An 18940-nucleotide genomic window follows, 5' to 3' on the forward strand; every position below is an offset into this window, starting at 1 on the left:
CGCCATTTTTCTCAGCTTTTTAACCTTTTTTTTTTTTTTTACCTGAGCGCATCACTACTACCAGGACTGAAAATCCGCTAATTTTTTTTTTTTTTGCAATTTGAACAGTTGGTACAGTTGCAAACCGAACACTACTTTGGCTTTTTGATAGGGCTTTTCTATGCAGAACTCGCCTCCTGCCCCCACCTGGAGTTCACTCCTGTGACATTAAATCATCTGCAAAGAACCAGTATGCCGTCTTTCAGCTAGTCACTCCACTGAGCTATTACAAAGAATTGCCCTTCCTATTTTCCCTCCTTCTAAAAATATATGTTCCTGCTCCAGCTCCTGCCATGTTATATAACTCTGTCTGGTTTTCTTCCCAGTTTTTCTCGACACATTTATGCAGTATAATTAGTGGGTCAAAAATCAGAGCAGGAACTGTGGAGCATGCTCAGAGCGCCTTGGTCAGTTTGGGTATAAATGCCTCAGTAACTAACTTTTGTAACACCATGCTGAATGTGGGGCACACGTCCTTACTCATGGCTGTCTTGCTTTTGGCCGGGGCCACCTTGCGCACAGGCAGAGTGTTGGAGAAGACCTCCGCTCCGTGCCTCTGTGTCTGGGCTGTAACTTTTCCCTGGGCCACCTTGGCATCCACCCACTGCTGGTAGTCCTCTCCACCATGAACGCCGGCTGTACCGTTCATCAGGGGCATCCCTCCTTCCAGCCCTCCCATCAGCCTCTGCAAAGACCGGGACATTTTTATAGTACAGCACAAACTCACTCTCAAAGCTGTTATATAACATCCAGCAGCACATCAATAGTAAGGAGGGGAGTGGAACTGGGACAGGAAGTGCTGATTAATGAAAAGCCTACACTGGGATATATGTTGGTTTGAAGATAAACATACAGACGACTACCAGGAGACCACAAAGGCTTGTTTAATCTGGGAGCATACTACGCCGCTGAGTTTTTAATTAGAGCCAAACTAAAGCCGTCTTTCATGTAAATCTTGAAGGTTTTCTTTCATAACTAGGCCTGTGGGAGGACGCTGACTGTATAGGAGTGTATGAGGAACGCCAACCTCTTCTGTGCAACAAGCTAATTAGCATGGTTAGCTAACGATGGCATTTGCATTCAGAAGAGATTTCTGAGGATGTGTCGAGCGCTCTCATGATGCAGCTGCCGCGTTTGGGAGCGTCACCCCTCCACGCATTTGAAGCTCTTATTAAGAGAGTCATTATGCAACACTTATCCGTTGGTGTGTGCGTGCATGGATGTGGACTTCTCTGTTTGTGAGAGCCACTTTGGGTCCTTGAGAGTGAAGACATTTTAGAAGAGCAGGTGCATTTGTTGATGGCGCTTAATCAAAGGAGGAGACGGCTTCAAAATACAGCTCAAATACAGCTTTGGGCTAGGGTGACCATGGATTCTGGTTTGGCCAGGACCGTTCCATAATCAAGCTCCTGATCTTAGATATTAACAAATATCTTAATAAAAAACGTGGATAAGGCCTGAGCGTTATAGGAAAGCTGGACAAAAGTATTTGGGCACACCAGTTAATTATTGAATTCAGGTGTTTCAGGTGTATAAAATCATCACCCGTGCAGCAACATCAGTGCCTGACCTCATAAATGCTCTACAGCAGGGGTGTCAAACTCAAGGCCCGGGGGCCAAATCCGGCCCATGCTACAGTTACACCCAGCCTGCAAGATCATATCCTATTCTTATTAAAACTGGCCCTAAAATATAAGGTCTGCAGATTTCCTCCGGTATAAAAATGTAAACTCAACCTTGATATCAAATATCCTCAAGTCATAAATATGTGGAAACAATAAGGAATAAAAATAATAAATAAAAAAATGTGAGGAAAATAATACATTTGTGTTTTCATTTCATATTTTCAATTTTGCATTGCCTAATTATGACAATCTATTATTTTGACTTTAATATTTTGGACCTTTTACATTTATTATTTGGACTTTTTATCTCTTATTTTGACCATTATTAATTTATAATTTTGACTTTTGTCTCATATTTTAATTTTTTCAAGTTATTATTTTCACTTTTTGTCTCATATTTTAACTTTGTCAAGTTATTATTTTCACTTTTTGTCTCATATTTTAACTTTGTCAAGTTATTATTTTCACTTTTTATCTCATATTTTAACTTCGTCAAGTTATTATTTTCACTTTTTATCTCATATTTTAACTTCGTCAAGTTATTATTTTCACTTTTTATCTCATATCTTAACTTTTTATCTCAAATTTTAACTTTCTCAATTTAATATTCACACTTTTTATCTCATATTTTGATTTTTTATCTCACATTTTAACTTTGTCAATTTAATATTCACACTTTTTATCTTATATTTTGACCTCTGAGTTGCATCATTTTAAATTTTAAGTCATATTTTTGCCTTAAAAAAGTGATTGTGACCTTCTTTTTGATACATTTGCCTTTTAAAAGCATTATTTTAACATCTCATTTTGTTATTATACCTTTTGAACTAATAAGTTTGACTTTTTTATCTCAGATTATGAACCTTTTAACTAATCATTATGACTTTTTAAATCTAAGAATCATTTATAATCAAAGCTGGTTTTTCCCACCTAATTTATTACTTGTGAAAATGAGATTAACAGTTTGGTTAAATGTGGACCCTGTTAGACCATCAGGTTAGACCTTAATTCAGACTTCGGCCCCTTCTGTGATTGAGTTTGACACCCCTGCTCTACAGAATAAATGGACATTAATTCCCACACTCTAATCTCATGGACAGCTTTCCAACAAGATGCCAACTCCATGATAAAGTACATGGGTTTGAATACAATGTCATTACAGCGTCTGATGGTGTATCAGTCAAATACTTTTGTCCATATAATGTATGTTTTAATGCATTAAGGTCCTTGGATATGATCAAGTATTAAAAAAATTACTTGCAGTAAACATTCAGTTACATAAATGCTGTAAACAACTACTGACAACGACTCAGACACTTGAAGGGGAGCCCTCAAAATCAAAGGGGAGGGGTAAAAGTCAGGGATGAGACGGAGCCTTTGTGCATGGGTCCTCACAAGTACAGAGAATTACATGTGCATGAAGCTCTCCCTCTCCAGAGGAAGATTTACAGGCAGTGACATTTTAACCACTTTATAAAGATCCACAAACACACCACAACCCAGTGACCCACCGTGATAGTCCATGAATGTCACTTTTCTCCACAAAGGCTCCGTCTATTAAGTGAACTCTCAGGTCAAACGGCAGTAAACACTGAAAGAGCACAGGTCTCAGGTGGGCTAAGTGTCGATCTAAAGACGGTAAATGAACTAACCTGCTGTCCCAGGCCTCCGCTGGCCCTGAGGGCCGCCAGCTCTGGAGGCACTGGCAGAGGTTTGGCCCCAGGGATGGGCTCAGAGATGGTCATGCCGGGGTGATGGGCGCCTGGAGGCAGGGTACCAGCTGTATTGCTCATCTGCTGGGCCAGGAACATGGCACGATCGGGCAGCTTGTTTGGCTCAGTGCTGGCCTGCTGCCACACCGGGATCTTCTGGGATAAAAGCTCCTTCCCCTGCAAGACAATCAGAGAGAATCGGAATTACTGGCCAGTTATGCTTCCACATTCCAGGGAATCAGATTTAGAAAGCTGTGCCTTCATTAAACACTGAATATTAAACGATACACATAGGTGCATTTACCATTCAGCAAAGACAGGCAATTGCCTGGGGCCTCATCCATGAGGGGGGCCTCACATTGATCTTTGCCTGGGGACTCAAATCACTTAAACCGCCCCTGGCCATCACAGAACACAAGCAGATCCTCCACAACTAACTATGGTATGAAATGAACCTTCATCGAAGGCTGCATTAACATTACAAGAATTTTATATAATTATTTAAATGTATTTTACTGCAGAAGAGAGCACACATCATCAATAGTTCTTATAATATAAGTTTTTTCCTTACAGAAATGCATGGCTCCTTATAATCACAGAAGGAATCTTAGGCATGAGGTGGAATATCTGGAACATGTTAAATGGCACATGTGCTTTGCAGAGGAGGAATGTGGTTTTAAACATTTCATTGGTCTGATTATGTTCGAAGTTGAAGACGTTTTGATTTTTTTACTTATGCTCCATATTTTACAGCATATGATCACATGTTTAAAACATGAGAAACCTTTCTCCCAGGGTGAAACCTGCACCAAATGATCAAGCATCTTTTTTTCTGGCTGATCATATATTTAATCATATTCACAGTTTTTCTAATAATCTGCTACAATTCTGCAGATCTGCATCTGCTTTATAAGTGGCAAGAAGTGGTAAAATTGGGCAAAAAATTACAAAAAGTGGATCAACTAGGCCAAAAGTTGCAAAACAATCTTGCAGAAATGGACAGAAAGTGGCAAAAGACAAAAAAAAGGTGAAGGTGGCAAAAATGGGCAAAAACTGGCAAAAAACAATGAAAACATTAAAAGTTGCAAAAATAGCATAAATGGTTAAAAATGGTCATAAAGTTGCAAAAAATGGTTGGAAAGCAGAAAAATGTGGCTAAACTAGGCAAAAAGTTGTGAAGTGACGTGGTAAAAAAATGTTGCAGAAATGGGCCAAAGTGACAAAAACGAGGCAAAAATTGGCAATTCAAAACAATGCAAATATTGGTTAAAGGTGGTAAAAATAGGCACAAATGGCACAAATGAGCAAAAAGAGGCAAAAAATTGATGAAAAGCAGAATAGAGTGTCCATTCTCTGGGTTTATCAGGGTCCATTCTCTGGGTTTATCAGGGGCCATTCTCTGGGTTTATCAGGGCCCATTCTCTGGGTTTATCAGGGTCCATTCTCTGGGTTTATCAGGGTCCATTCTCTGGGTTTATCAGGGTCCATTCTCTGGGTTTATCAGGGTCCATTCTCAGGGTTTTTCAGGGTCCATTCTCTGGGTTTGTCAGGGTCCATTCTCAGGGTTTTTCAGGGTCCATTCTCTGGGTTTATCAGGGTCCATTCTCTGGGTTTATCAGGGTCCATTCTCAGGGTTTTTCAGGGTCCATTCTCTGGGTTTATCAGGGTCCATTCTCTGGGTTTATCAGGGTCCATTCTCAGGGTTTTTCAGGGTCTATTCTCTGGGTTTATCAGGGGCCATTTTCTGGGTTTTTCAGGGTCCATTCTCAGGGTTTTTCAGGGTCCATTCTCTGGGTTTGTCAGGGTCCATTCTCTGGGTTTGTCAGGGTCCATTCTCTGGGTTTGTCAGGGTCCATTCTCTGGGTTTATCAGGGGCCTAGCCTTGTCTCTGCAGGCCTGCATCATATCATTCACATAGGTAGAGGGGAGATGATAGCAGGAGGCAGATCTAAGAGAAAGTAGAGGCTGGCAGCAGGAGATGAGAGGAGTGAAGACAGGTGGGATAAAGTGAGAGATATCAATCGTCTTTGTGAGTGCACTCTTTAAAGAAACCCTCAGCTGGCGCTTTAACTGCCGACTTACATTCCCTCTATACATTATCCAGCAGGGCAGTTATGTAAAGACTCTCCTCATTTGCATCTCGGCTGAATAAATGAGTTCTGATTCCATGAATATCGGAAAGACAGCAGAGGAGAGAGTGCTGCTCACACAGTCTTAACTCCACCAGGCATGTGTGGAGGATAAACACGGTGCAACTCCAAGGTTGTCTGGCCCTGCTGAGTGTTTGGGGGCGTCACAGTGTGGGTGGCAAATAAATTAACACATACACAAATAAGAAGGAACAGCAAAAACAAATCCATTCTGGTGAGTGAGCATCGTGCTACCTGGGATTCATTCTGACTGAAAGAACTTTTCTCCCTCTAACTCGATGATTTGGCTTCTTGTGGGCACTGGTTTTTCACAGGAGGACAGATTAATGGAAGTGAGATGAATGGATTATCACCAGTTTATTTCTATGTGAGAGCAGCGTAGTCTTTCACAGAGATTCTGCTGCTGGTAGAAGCGATGAGTCACAGCGACCTCGGTTAGCCCTCGCAAACAGCTAAGGTACAGCGTAGGTTGATCAGTGTGTTTACCACTGTGATGATATAATCAACAAGCAGACGGTGGCGTCGTTTTTATTGATTCTGGCCAACCACAGCACAAGGGAACAAATATCTCAGAGAGTTTAAGTTTGTTAGAGATTGCAGATACCTCAAATGTAAGACATTTATACCAAAAAAGTTGGGACACTGTGTAAAATGTAAATAAAAACAGTGTGATGATTGTCAAATCTCATAAACCCATAATTTATTCACAATAGAACATAAACAACATATCAGATTTAGAATCGGAGACATTTTATCCTACAATGAAAAATATTAGCTCATTTTGAATTTGATGGCATTTCAAAAAAGTAGGGACAGGACAATGTTCACCACTGATGTAGGAGTCTAGCTGCTCAGTCCTAGGTCTTTAATGACAAATTTTTCCTTTTCTGATGCTGTAATTTTTTTCTATTGGTGAAAGGTCTGGACTGCACACAGACCAGTTCAGGACCCGGACTGGTGGATATGTGGTTTAGCTTTGTCTTTTCTGAAATAGTCAAGGCCTTCCCTGACAGAGACGTTGCCTGGATTGGAGCATATGTTGCTCTAAAATCTTTAAATACTAACCTGACACACCAGATGGATTTGTTTCACACATCCATCTGGAAAAGCTTCAATAGGAAACGTTTGAGAAAAGGCAGAGGCTTTGAAAAAAACTCGGAGTATGATTGGGTGAATGTTCTGTCTGTCATATCTCTACAGCCAATCAGAGCAACAAAACATGTGACGTAGCCGCTATCGAGCTGCTCGTGCGGAGCTACTGAGGAATAACGCGAAACATGGCGACAATAGACATGGAAGTGCTCGACTTTTGTCATTTTTGAAAAGAAAACAACTCACTGCTGTTCTTTGTTCTTCTTTTAACAAAGAAATGTCGTCAAGTTCTGATAAAACTGGTGCTTTAGCAGCATCCACGCTAAGCTCTTCCTCCATAACTGCACCAGCTCTTGCTGCTGCTTGTTTACGTCACGACTCTGCTGCGCCTGAAACGCCAGCTGTAACTGTCAATTGTGGATGGCACGGCCAACTGTGTTGATGACTTCTGGAAGTGTTCCTGAGCGCATGCAGTGATTTCCAGTGCAAAATCATGTCTGTTTTTGACGCAGTGGCCCCTGAGGGCCCCAAGATCACCAGCATCCAACACTGACCTCCAGCCTTGTTCCTTGCTCACAGAGATTTCTCCAGATTCTCCGAATCGTATGATGATATTATGGACTGTAGATGGCGTGACATTCAATGTCTTTGCAATTTTACATTGAGGAACATTTTTCTGGAGTTGTTCCACAATTTTTGGACATAGCTTTTTTGTAGATAAGTGAATCTCATTTCTTCTGAGAGACTCTGCCTCTCTGAAATGATCTTCTTATACCCTGCTTTTCTGAGATGTGTTGCTGCCCTGAAACTGAAAATGAGCTCATATTTTTCATGAAATGGTAAAAAGTCTCAGTTTCACAATTTGATATGTTTTTTATGTTCTATTCTAATTAAAATATGAGATTTGAAAATCATTGCAATGTTTTCATTTACACCAAAGGTCTCAAACTCAAGGCCTGGGGGCCAAATCTGGCCTGTGGAACAGTTAAATCCGACCCCCAAGATGATCTCATATTTCTGTTATAACTGGCCCATCAGTCTGAGGTCTGTAGATTTCCTCAAGTATAAAAATGTGAAATTATCCTTGATGATTTAAGATAACCTTGTTGAGTCACAAAAATCTGAAAAGGAGTAAAAATATTTAGATAAGAATTCAGGAATGTGGGAAAAGAACTTAATTTGTGTTTTAATTTCACATTTTCAATTTAGAATCTCACAATTAGAACTCAAACTTAGGATTTAAATTTTTTATTTCATACTTTGAGCATTTCAACTCATAATTTTGACTTCTCATATAATATTTTGAGCTTTAAGATTCATAATTCTAATCTTCAAGTGATATTTTGACCTTTTTAACCAATTATTTTGTATTTTACCCCATATTTTCAACTCCAAACTTTGACTTCATAATCCCATTGTTTGACCTTTTAGACTCGCAATTTAAAACTTTGAATCAGATTTTGACTTTTAATTTCATGATTACAAATTTTATTTCATATTTTGACCTTTTAAACTCCCAATTTCAACTTTCTTTCTTATATATTTGCCAAAAAAAACCCATTATTTTTCAATTTCAATTTTACTGTTGACCTTCTTGAACTAATAAATTAACTCTTCTCAGATTGTGAGCCTTTAAACTTATCTTTTAAACTTTTTAAATGTCAAAATCATTGATCATCAGTGCTAAGTTTTTTTGTTTTTGTTTTTTCATATTTTATTAGCGGTGAAACAAGGCTGACAGTTTATGCTTGAGAAGGTGACCCTGTTAGGCCCTCAGGTTAGTCCTGAATCCAGAGTCCAGCCCCTGCTGTGATTGAGTTTGACACCCCTGATTTACACTTTACCCAGTGCCCCAACTTTTCTGGAACTTGGGTTGTATTTTTTGACGCTATTTGCAATCTGTTTTACTTTATAGACTGATGTAACCAAAAGGTCTCAATGTTGAAAAAAACATACATATTTCCAGGAGAAAGTGCATGGAAGAGGACAGAGCATCAAAAAACTTACAGTCAAACTCCTGCACTCTGCCTCAGTCGCACAAAGAATTTGCAAATGTTTTGGTTCTGAATTGCAAAATAGTGACCATGTCTCTGTAATGCAAATGTGCAAAATACAGCCTGGAGGAGTTTGTCTGCATCTTATGATTATCAAAAACAAGAAATTGCACATTTTTTGGTTCCTGGGGCTTCTGTATTTGTTGCAGAACAGGTGTTTCTGCACAGTTACCCTCGACTTGTACCTGGGTTTGTTAGACAGCTGACATTAGTAGGGCTGTAGCTGAAATCGGCCTGATCTACACTGTTGAACCCACACTGGATTACAGCATACACTTGACTCTCTAGTCTAATTAAATCTTTTTCCGGCTGTTTCTGCCTCATCACTTCAACAGTTTGGGTTGTGTGCTTCCTCCCTCTGTCTATCAATCACTCATTCAGACACTTTCTCACCCACGCACCCACAGCGAGTCTGTTCTTACAGAAGTAGGTCATTCTCTCTCCCGCTGCCTCCCCACTCTATCCTCCTCCTCACCCACTCACCCTTCATTTCTCTCTTCACTTTACCACTTCGCATTTCCCCCGTGTGAGCAGTGAGAGGTGGGTGGGATGTGGTTTTTCTTTTCATTTCTCAGATATTATGAAACTCCTGACAAGAGTTTCTTTTTTGTTGCTTGAAGACAAAATATCAGAGAACTTTTATGCTGATAAATGCACTAGAGAGCCCTGGACCTTAGGGGGAGAGAAATAGGCATAAAGAATTAAAGTCCTTGGCAACAAATATTTGAAATGTTCTAGTTTTTAATCACAAAAGTTGCAGGCAAACTCCTGCAGAATGTCCAGATTGGAAAAACTCTGCAGAGAACATTTTGGCACCTGGTGTTTTAATGCAGTGGGTTTAAGGGTTAATGTATTTTACTGGAAATGATCCAACAGTGGGCAGTACATGCAAAGGTGCTGTATATACCAGTGGAACTGCCACTGGGAAAGCATGCAAACAAATTGCAGGTGCATTGTCTTGTGATCTGGATGTTCTCCCCGGGGTGCTTTGGCTTCCTCCCACCACCAAAGACACGCTTGTTAGGTTAATTGGTGCCTCTAAATTGGCCGTAGGTGTGAATGTGAGTGTGCCTGGTTGCCTGTCCATATGTCAGCTCTGCAATTGAATGGGGACCAGTCCAGGGTGTACCCTGCCTCACTCACACATGTTTAAACTGCTCTTGCCTGGCTACGCTCTGCAAGCTGCTTTTTACAACCCTCCTCCACCCCAGCTCTTCCTTTATCCTCCCTCTGGCTTTATAACTGATATCTACTCTGCTCTGGGTTTTTTGCTGCTTCTCTCCCTGCTCCAGGTTTTCATTGGAGGCACAGGAAAGGCAGGAACGTGTGCTGTTTAACCCAGAACATTCATACATCAACAGCAATGAGTTCAAATGTATAACTGCTAATAAAGAAAACTATTTATATCCACAGATCCTGTGTGTTTCTTGACAAAGTGGTCCTAACTGAGCTAAAGTTATTGTATTGTTATGGTGATTATGTATGGCTGTGCAAATTCCCACACCATTTGAGAACCACTGATCTATTGTGTGCATTTCATGAAATATGAAATTGTCCACTGAAAAAACAGTAATATGATCATAATTAACTGAGTTTAACCTTCCATGTTAACCTCAAACATTGCATCACTACAATTGTATAACAAACAAAGCCCTTCCCCCTCTCTCTCACCTTAGTGTGGTAGGTGCTGCTGTTCTTGGCCACGGCGCACTGGCGGTCCACCAGGAAGCAGTACCTCCTCCTCTCCTCAGACAGAGCGTTCTTGTAGCCCTCAGCGATGTAGTTGTCCAACTCACTCTGCTTGTTGCTGATGGCCTCCACATACTGGGACAAAGAAAGGAAAACAAGACGTGAGGAAACGAGTAGAAACATGATGTCATTAGGACTTATGAGGATGGAATTTAGAAGTTAAGTTGTGCAGTAACATTTTGCACAGGGGAGAAAAAAAGGAAAACTTGCTTTGCAATGGCAACATGGGATGCCAAAAGGTTCTCCTCCTGGCTTTCTTAATGCAAATATTTTTTTTTTAATTCAACACCATGCAGTGGAACAGGAGACAAGATGGCAAAGGCAATGCAGAGATCTTTTTTTTTTTTTTTGGGGCGTCAGCTGAGATCGAGCCAAACTCTCAAGGCACACAAAAGTCATCTCTGTGCATGCTAGACCCTTTCATAGGTCTACTTGTCACTCTATGTTTAGCTGCTGTATAGTCACAGTGATAATGTATGGTTGTACAAATTCCTACAGTTGCATAAAACTTGAAGTCCGAGGACTTTTCCATTTTTTTTTCTAAAAAGTTGTGAATTCAGAGAAGTTTGACTTCACATGGTTCACACGGTTTTCGCTCATAAATATGGTAATCATGACCCTAATTGAAGTCAATGCTCAGAGTTCTTAGGTTCAAACACATCAAGCTAAAAGATGAAGTCTGCAAACTTGAGTTGCAGGCAATATTCATAAAGCTATATGAAGTGATATTTAAAAAGCAGAGTTTCAAAACAACAAAAAGTGTGGTGATTTTGTCTGCACTCATTTTGGTGGGTTCCGGTGTCTCCGGTGTCTCCTGTGTTTGTGGCTAACTTCACTTTCCTTCCTCTGAGGCTGCTCCCTTCCTCCTTGGCGCTGAGGCTGACTGACCACACCTGATACCACCCTGCAATCAAGCACCCCTTAAAACGGCTGCAGACACACACCTCAGCACCAGAGTATTATCTGCTTGTCACAGTGGTACCTCAGCTCTCTCTCTGGTTTTCTCTGTGAGATTTTTCATGAGATTTTTCGATTGATGTTGTTGTGACCTCGATTTTGACTTTGCCTTGTCCTCTTCTTTTCCAGTGCCTCTCTCCTTGCCTCACGTCAGCCCAAACCCAGCGCACTCCCCCTGGAGCCCCTCACTACCTCGGACCTGTGGATTCCCCCCCCTCCTCACTGAACAATATACTCAATAAAGCTGTTAAAACTTTGTTAGTCTGGCCTGCATTCTGGGTTCAAATCTCCACACTCACCACAAAAAGTTGCATATACAACAATATTCAAATGTTTACGTGGCCATTCCTCCACCAATAAACACCCAATACTGGTCGACTACCAGTAAGCCAGAAGGTTCCTCACCTTGCCCTTCTCCTTTGCAGCCAAGAGGGGGCAGGAGTCAAACCCCCAACCTTTTAATAACTGGACAACTCTCTTAAACTTCTCTGTCAACCAAACATAAATTTATTCTGTCCTTATTTCTCTACATCAGTGGTTTTCAACCTTGGGGCCAGGACCCCCTTGGTGGTCGTGAGACACTGAGAGGGGGTCCCCAGATGCCTTTAAAAAACTAAGAATATTTTTAAATTACACTTTACACCAATTTTACCAAATGTAAACCCCTTTTCATCACTTTTTGACACCAGTTTGCACATTTTAGAACATTTTTGCCACTTAAAAAACATTTTTGTCCATTTTAAACCCTTTCCATCACTTTTTCTGCCTGTTTTTGCCACATCTAAACCAATTCTTGTGACTTTCTGCCTATTGTTGAATCTGTTGACCCCTTATTGCCTCTATCAATCCCTTTTACAGTCCCTTTTGCCCATTTTAACCCCAGTTAACCCATTTTTGCCAGTTTATACCAAATTTTCATTGCATTCCACCTACTTTTTGACATTTCAGACACTTTTTAATCCACACTTCCCTTTTTTTTGTGCCCTTTTTTGCCACTTTTACCCAATTATAATCTTTAGATGTCTAATTTCACCACCTTCTCCACTATTTTTGCCATTATTAACCAATTTTAACAATTTTTAACCCACTTAATTCCGTTTTTATAAGTTATTTTCATGCTTTCCACTACACAAATGAATAAATAAAGATATTTGTTTCTTTGATCAGAGTGGATATTATTCAGACCAAATTTAAAACACGGTTTTCACAGCTTAACTTCATAATCGACCAGGGTTTTGCTGACATTCATGGACCCCCAGTCTGGCTGGGTCCCAGAGACCTCCCCTTTATTCCCCCTTATGGACAGCCTTGTCTGCACTATACTAGAATATGCATGGCTGTGTTCAACCACCTCCAGGTACAGTGGTGGTCCCCGGCCTCTAAAGCCTTTATTTTGGGGGTCGTGGGCTGAAAAGGTTGAGAAGCACTGCTCTACAAAAGCGAGACACCACAGCCAGAATTTTATTGTTAGAATGAGGTGAATCAACACTCTGAATGAATGACTTCAGCAGGTGTATTTTGATGGCTTTTAATGAAAGGACTGTGCAGTGCTCTCCTACATTTAGCCCCATACATCACAGTCATGACATATAAAAAGCAGACAAATTGTGCTTTCAAGTGCAGCTTTGAAAATCAAATTGCCGTGCCTTTGGGAAATGTCGCAGCACGTCAGATCTGAAAACCACGAATTAGAACAAAAGCAGTCAGCGGAGACAGCTCTGTATTTCCTCAAACACCTGCCTCTTTCATTACAAACTCACTCGCCCTCGCTGTCTTACTTCTCAAACTCATCCACCCTCAGTGACTCACTGGACGCCATCTCTCCACCGAAGAAGGGAAACCAATCATCCAGGTGAACGCGGCTTTATCCTCAGGTTACTTATATAACTGTGTACATTCTCACAGTTTCGGATAATGTAGAACAGCCTTCTTAGGTGTGAGACGGCGCCAGGATGGAGAAAAAGGTGTGAAAGATGATGTCTGTGTTGTTTTTGGAGTTAAGGAGTCAGCCTACACGGCGTCATATGTGGCAGATGAAATCTAGGTGCAGAAATTGAACTGATGGTGGCGAATTAATGATTAACATGCAGGAGAAATGTATCTAATCTAACGCTTTAATCACTTCTATACATTAAGGCTCTCAAGACATGCAAATTGAGCAATTAATCAGGCCGATTCATGCATTCATTAGCACACATTTCTGCCTCAGAAACACAGTTACATATTAAATGAAGAGTGTTAATGACCGGTGTTGTGACTGAATCAGAGATGTGCTCATGAACAGAGCAACTGCTATAGAGGCGATACATCAGCTTTGTTTGTTTATTCACAACTGATCATTTTTAAGTTTTGTCTGTGCAGTTCTACTGGGAAAAAACTTTTAAAACTTCACTAGACTAGAACTACTGGCTGGTGGCTGTATGCCTCAGGGAGGCCAATGTATGAGGACAAAAATAGCAATGCTTCTAAGAGTGAAGAACTGTTATTACATTTATAATGTGAGGCGTTAAGCCTCAGGCATCACTTCAATTTACTATCCTTTAAAGTCCTTTAGGACAAAAATGTCCACTTCCTAAAAACTGCTATAAAAACGTAACAGATTAGTATTTTTTTCTGCTCTTTTTGCCTAAATCTCTTAAACAACTTCAGCTGTGCTCAAAACTACCAAACATTCAATCATTTTGAGGATTTTAACCTTTTAAATGTCAGTTTGATTACTTAAAGTCAGTGTTGTTTTTTATGAAAAAAAGCACAGCTGGGCGTTTGGCCACCATGTCCTGCATGAACTAATGCTAAGCTTTGTTAGGTAAGTTCCACCACAAGGCTTCTCTCTGTTAACTTCTTGTTTTGAATCAAAGGCTTTGTTGAAAATCTCCTTACCTTCAGTGTACTTACTAAACAGTAAACCTATGTTTTGCTCTCACTGATGAATGTCTCATAATGAGGGAGAAAAGCTGTTAAAAGTGGCCTTCCTGGTTTGTGCGGTGAGCTACTTGAGACCTTTGAATGCAGGCTGATAATTCATTCAGTCATTCTTACATTCTAATTGCAGATTTTAATATTTAACATGATTTTTTTATTATTTTATATATCTCTTTTAAAAGTCCAGTTTTGCAGGCATTTAATCCATCCATTCATTTTCTATACCCCTTATTCCGTTCCGGGTCGGGGGTGGGGGCTGGAGCATGTCCCAGCTGTCATTGGGCAAGAGGAGGGGTACACCCTGGACTGGCTGCCAGTCAATAGCAGGGCTGACATATAGAGACAGACAACCAGGCACGCTCAAATTCTTATTCTTAATTATTCTTATTTTAGGTATTCAGAGAGGAAACTATAACATAGAGACTTGTTTTTTGATAATTTTGCTGCCTTTGGCAATGTTAATAATCTGTAGGTTTCAACATTGAGCTAAGACCCAGTTTGCTCAGAGAAATTAAACCACTCTTCAGTTTTCTCTACTATATATTATCTTTGTAAAAAGAGGTCACTCTAAGAAAACACTGCTCATATAACAACCCAGTTTTTAGAGTGAATGTTTGACCCTTTAACTTTTCAAATAGAAGCATGAAATTAATTCTGACCTAGCAGAGAGGTTCAAGGAAATCATGGGCTTGAATACTGTCATTTACTAGGAATGGAGCAATTTAAAAAAAAAAAAAAACACACAAACAAGGTCCTTTATGTGGGCAAACAATGGCCGAACATGTACCGATCACCCACTGGGGAACATTAAATAATGAGAAGCCAAAGTGGCAGCAGCAGGGAGGGATGAAGGCCGCCTGTGAATCATAGAAATGGGCTGGAATGGTATTCAGGTTGCCCACGAATAAATACGCAGCACGCAAGTCTGAATGTGATCAACGCGGTCGCCTGCTGAGGTCGGAGAGCTGTCAGTCATTGGAGGTTGACTGACAGGCCGAGAGATGGAGGAGGGAAAACCACCAGAGGATTCAGATTTGATTTTATTATGAGGGAATTATTGTTTTTTATCCAATAAGGGGGGTGTAATGTTGGATAGCGTTACTTTTCAATTAATGTGTTAAAACTTCTCTGAACCATCCATCATCTTCACTGAGATTTTACCTACAGTCCCCTTTACTCCCTGTGAATGCAACACGTTTATTTCAGCTCAGACTGGGATTACGGATTAATCATGCTGAATAATCGTGATCACAATAATGTCTAAAAATAATCCTGATTATGATTTTCATTATAAATGAGTCGCCTTTACTTGGAATCAGGAGGATACGGCCAAAAGTTCCTCTTTGCAGATTAGCGTCCATACTCCAGTGTTGAATATCATCACTCAGTGAGTAGAATCTGAGAATCTGCACTTGAGAAAAGTAACTACTACAGACTTTTAACTGTGAACAACTTATCGATAATCTAACTTAGCTTTAGCAGTGCCACCAACAAGTTCAGCCCCAGCCTGCTTCGTTGAATCATCATGACTTAAAATATGTGAGTTTTAAATTAAAACACACCTTCAAACAGCTGTTTAAGCTGTTATAAGATAAATCGCTGCAGTGCTGGGCTGAAGACGTATCGAGACAATCTATCGCAGCTTGTGTCAAGGCACCAGACAGGCAGACAGAGACGCTGTGTGAATTGAGCACACTTGCTGTATGTTGCTGTTATTACAGACATCAAATGTTGATTGGGAAAGGCATATTTTATTTGTTTACTGTGCTGCATAATTATCACAACAGCATGAGGGTGACATTTGCTTCTTTAAAAGGCTGCTCAAATGCAACAGCGGCGTCAGTGAAGTACTACAACACAACACATGCATTTAAACAAAAATGCAAAAATCCAAATTCTGCTCCAGAAATTTTGATGTTTCTTCTGCAGCTGCATGCAGTGATATCATGCTGTACTCCTGCACTCTAGTATGACAGTTGCAATACTCAGTCTCATCATTAGTAAGTCTTCAACCAGGCAACTCGCCTGCTACTATCACAAAATATCTGCTGAAACTTTTCAAAAGTGTAGTGATGATAATAAAACACCTTTATACAACATACAGCTGAGGAATACGGTCAAAAGAGCAGAAATACACAAAAAATAGACCTTCAAAATTGGGATGACCCATTCTTCCACCTTGACTACTCTGGTATGGTGTTATTCCATGGGAAGCGTTATAAGCCCTGATTACATTGAAGGACACTGATAGAGGACAGCTGGGCTCCTTCTCTGTTATGCAAGTAGTCTGAATATATCAGGCCAGCTGTATGTGGTCCACACAACATGTCGTGATTGCTCTCAGATACCGAGCCCTAATTAGATTCCAGCTTCACTTTCATGCTGCTGCCAATCAGCGGCTCATAGCTACAGCTCCATCTTTACACTAAATAGAAGCCTGCTGCAGTTTTCTGCTGACAGCCAGCACTATCAGCGTGTTGACGTGTGCTGTATGGGCCTGTGTGCACTATTCATTGACGTGATTTCACATTAAAGATTGTCTGGTCTAGTTCTGCAGCTGCAGAGCCTCTGCTGAGTGAGGAAGGGCAGTGAGGACCTTGGCTCTAACAGATTTATCAATATGTATTATTCAATGTCAGAAAGTAAGGCATGAGTAAACTTCCTTTAAAGTAAACCCAGAGGAATATCAAATGCTATGTGATTGAATTCAAATGAGGAAAAAGCTTAATGAATACCTGCAATGCTGAAACAGATTTAGACTGTTCTAGATTTTCCTCAGCTCAACACATCAAACAGACGGACATTTTCGCTCTCTCTGAGATGAAGGGAATAGAAATTTGCTGGAAGATAATTCTGTTAGCTGGTTGTGAAGCTCCCTGTCAGCCTGGAAAAATATAATCTCAGGATAGAATCGATTTTCTAGCCTGAAGCTCGTCATGGTTAAATGTGTAGTCGACACTTTTGAGTCATGTCTGCTGCAGTCTATCTCAATGGAAGAGAAAACATTTAAATGTGAATAAGATAAAGCCTGAGATTGTTGATTTTTTTCTCAGGTCACATGCTGCCTGCATTAGTAGCAGAGATGGCATCATTAGTTATGGCCTGAGAGCCAACCTGGGTTAGCGAGGACCCTATTGAAACTGCAAAAATTCATATTATTCCTCTTCTTCTAGCAAATAAACAGCTGATTAGGGGGCTTTAGCACACGCCCAGACTCACCAAAATATTCAAATAAATTCACATATTCTTCTTGGTAAGCATTTCAACATCTTGCCAATTTCACAGAAAGTTGGCATACCTCTTAAATGAAACATCTTCAAATTTTACATGCATGATCAAGGTCTGTCTCTCAACATGTTCGAATGTTTATTTCATTGTTTTGCTGTAACCCCCCCGTCTTGCCACAGGAAGTGACACAATTGTGCCATTTCCTATCAAGCATAGATTTGATAGAAAAGCCTCAACATTAATCCACAACACTGACATGTTTAATTAAAGGGTGTCTAACTGCAGGTAGCCAGCAATTTGATATCTTGCCAATTTCACAGGAAGTTGGTATAACTCTCAAATTTACTTCAAATTTTACATGCATGATCAAGGTCTGTCTCTCAACATGTTCGAATGATAATTTTATTGTTTCGATGTAGAGTCCCCTTCTGGCCACAGGAAGTGACACAACTGTGCCATTTCTTTAATCTTACTGAGATGAACCTATCAAGCTAAGACTGATAAAAAGGCCTCAGTTGTAATCCACAATGCTGATGTTTGTCTTGTTGACGGCCTCTCGCCAATGGTGAGAACTTTGATATCTCACCAGTTTCACATGAAGTTGGTCTAATGCTGATATGAAACATCTGATTTACTTCAAATTTCACCTGTATGAGCAGAGTCTGCCCCTCTACACATTTAGGTTTATTATCACTCACATTTCCTTAAGTGTGTATGAATCTGCTTCTAATGTTTTATTTACAGCAGCTGATATCTTCCCTCCATGCAGGTCTCTATTCCTCCATAAAATTCTTATGTCTGTAAACTTGTCATCATCAATCCATCATTCCCACAATAAATGTTAATTTGGCAAATAATATTTAAATCCTCCCAGTCTAGTTTAAATATTTTGGACTTAAAGACAATTTTTTAATCGTAGAATGCCACTAGATGATATGTTTTTTAAATATGAAAATGGGAAACAAGTTTACTGTATCTTATTTGTTATTGGATGTGTTTTATAAGTCCTGGGGAAATCTAGTCACTTGGGACAGCAAATTCTATTCAATCTAATGAGATGTAAAAATGGTGTGAGAGATAGTAATCATATGCAAAGGGACAAAGCATTGTTTTTTCATGCAAAATGACTGTTTTAATTAAAGCAATCCATTCCATCTTCTGCAGTGTGTATATTGCAAAAGTTCCAATTGCAATGATGATAAAACTAGGATTGAATTGTGCAGCATGTCTGATCCAATCAAATTCCTTTAAAAACCTGCCAGAAAGCAAGTCATGTTCTCAAGTGTTATTCACAAGAAAACAAATTACTCCTCAAACATAAGAGCTTACCTCTCATCATGAGCTGATAATTGTGTGTCTGATTGGTGTTACTACTCCGCCTCAAGTGTTGAAAACCACAAAAGGATGCAATT

At 40.1% G+C, this 18940-nt stretch overlaps 1 protein-coding gene across 7 annotated transcripts in view; it reads right to left on the reverse strand.

Annotated features, from left to right (window-relative positions):
- The window catches only part of baiap2b (BAR/IMD domain containing adaptor protein 2b), a 161380-nt gene that overhangs the window by 21223 nt on the left and 121217 nt on the right, over positions 1–18940 (reverse strand). For all 7 annotated transcript variants that reach the window (XM_041815906.1, XM_041815904.1, XM_041815905.1 and 4 more), the window contains 3 exons: positions 10344–10496; positions 3317–3553; positions 520–724 (listed from right to left, as the gene is read on the reverse strand). In XM_041815906.1, coding sequence (XP_041671840.1) covers positions 520–724; positions 3317–3553; positions 10344–10496 — 595 coding nt within the window. The remainder of the gene's footprint in view (positions 1–519; positions 725–3316; positions 3554–10343; positions 10497–18940) is intronic.

This window comes from Cheilinus undulatus, linkage group 20 (genome assembly GCF_018320785.1).
Source record: "Cheilinus undulatus linkage group 20, ASM1832078v1, whole genome shotgun sequence".
Classification (NCBI taxonomy): Eukaryota; Metazoa; Chordata; class Actinopteri; order Labriformes; family Labridae; genus Cheilinus; species Cheilinus undulatus.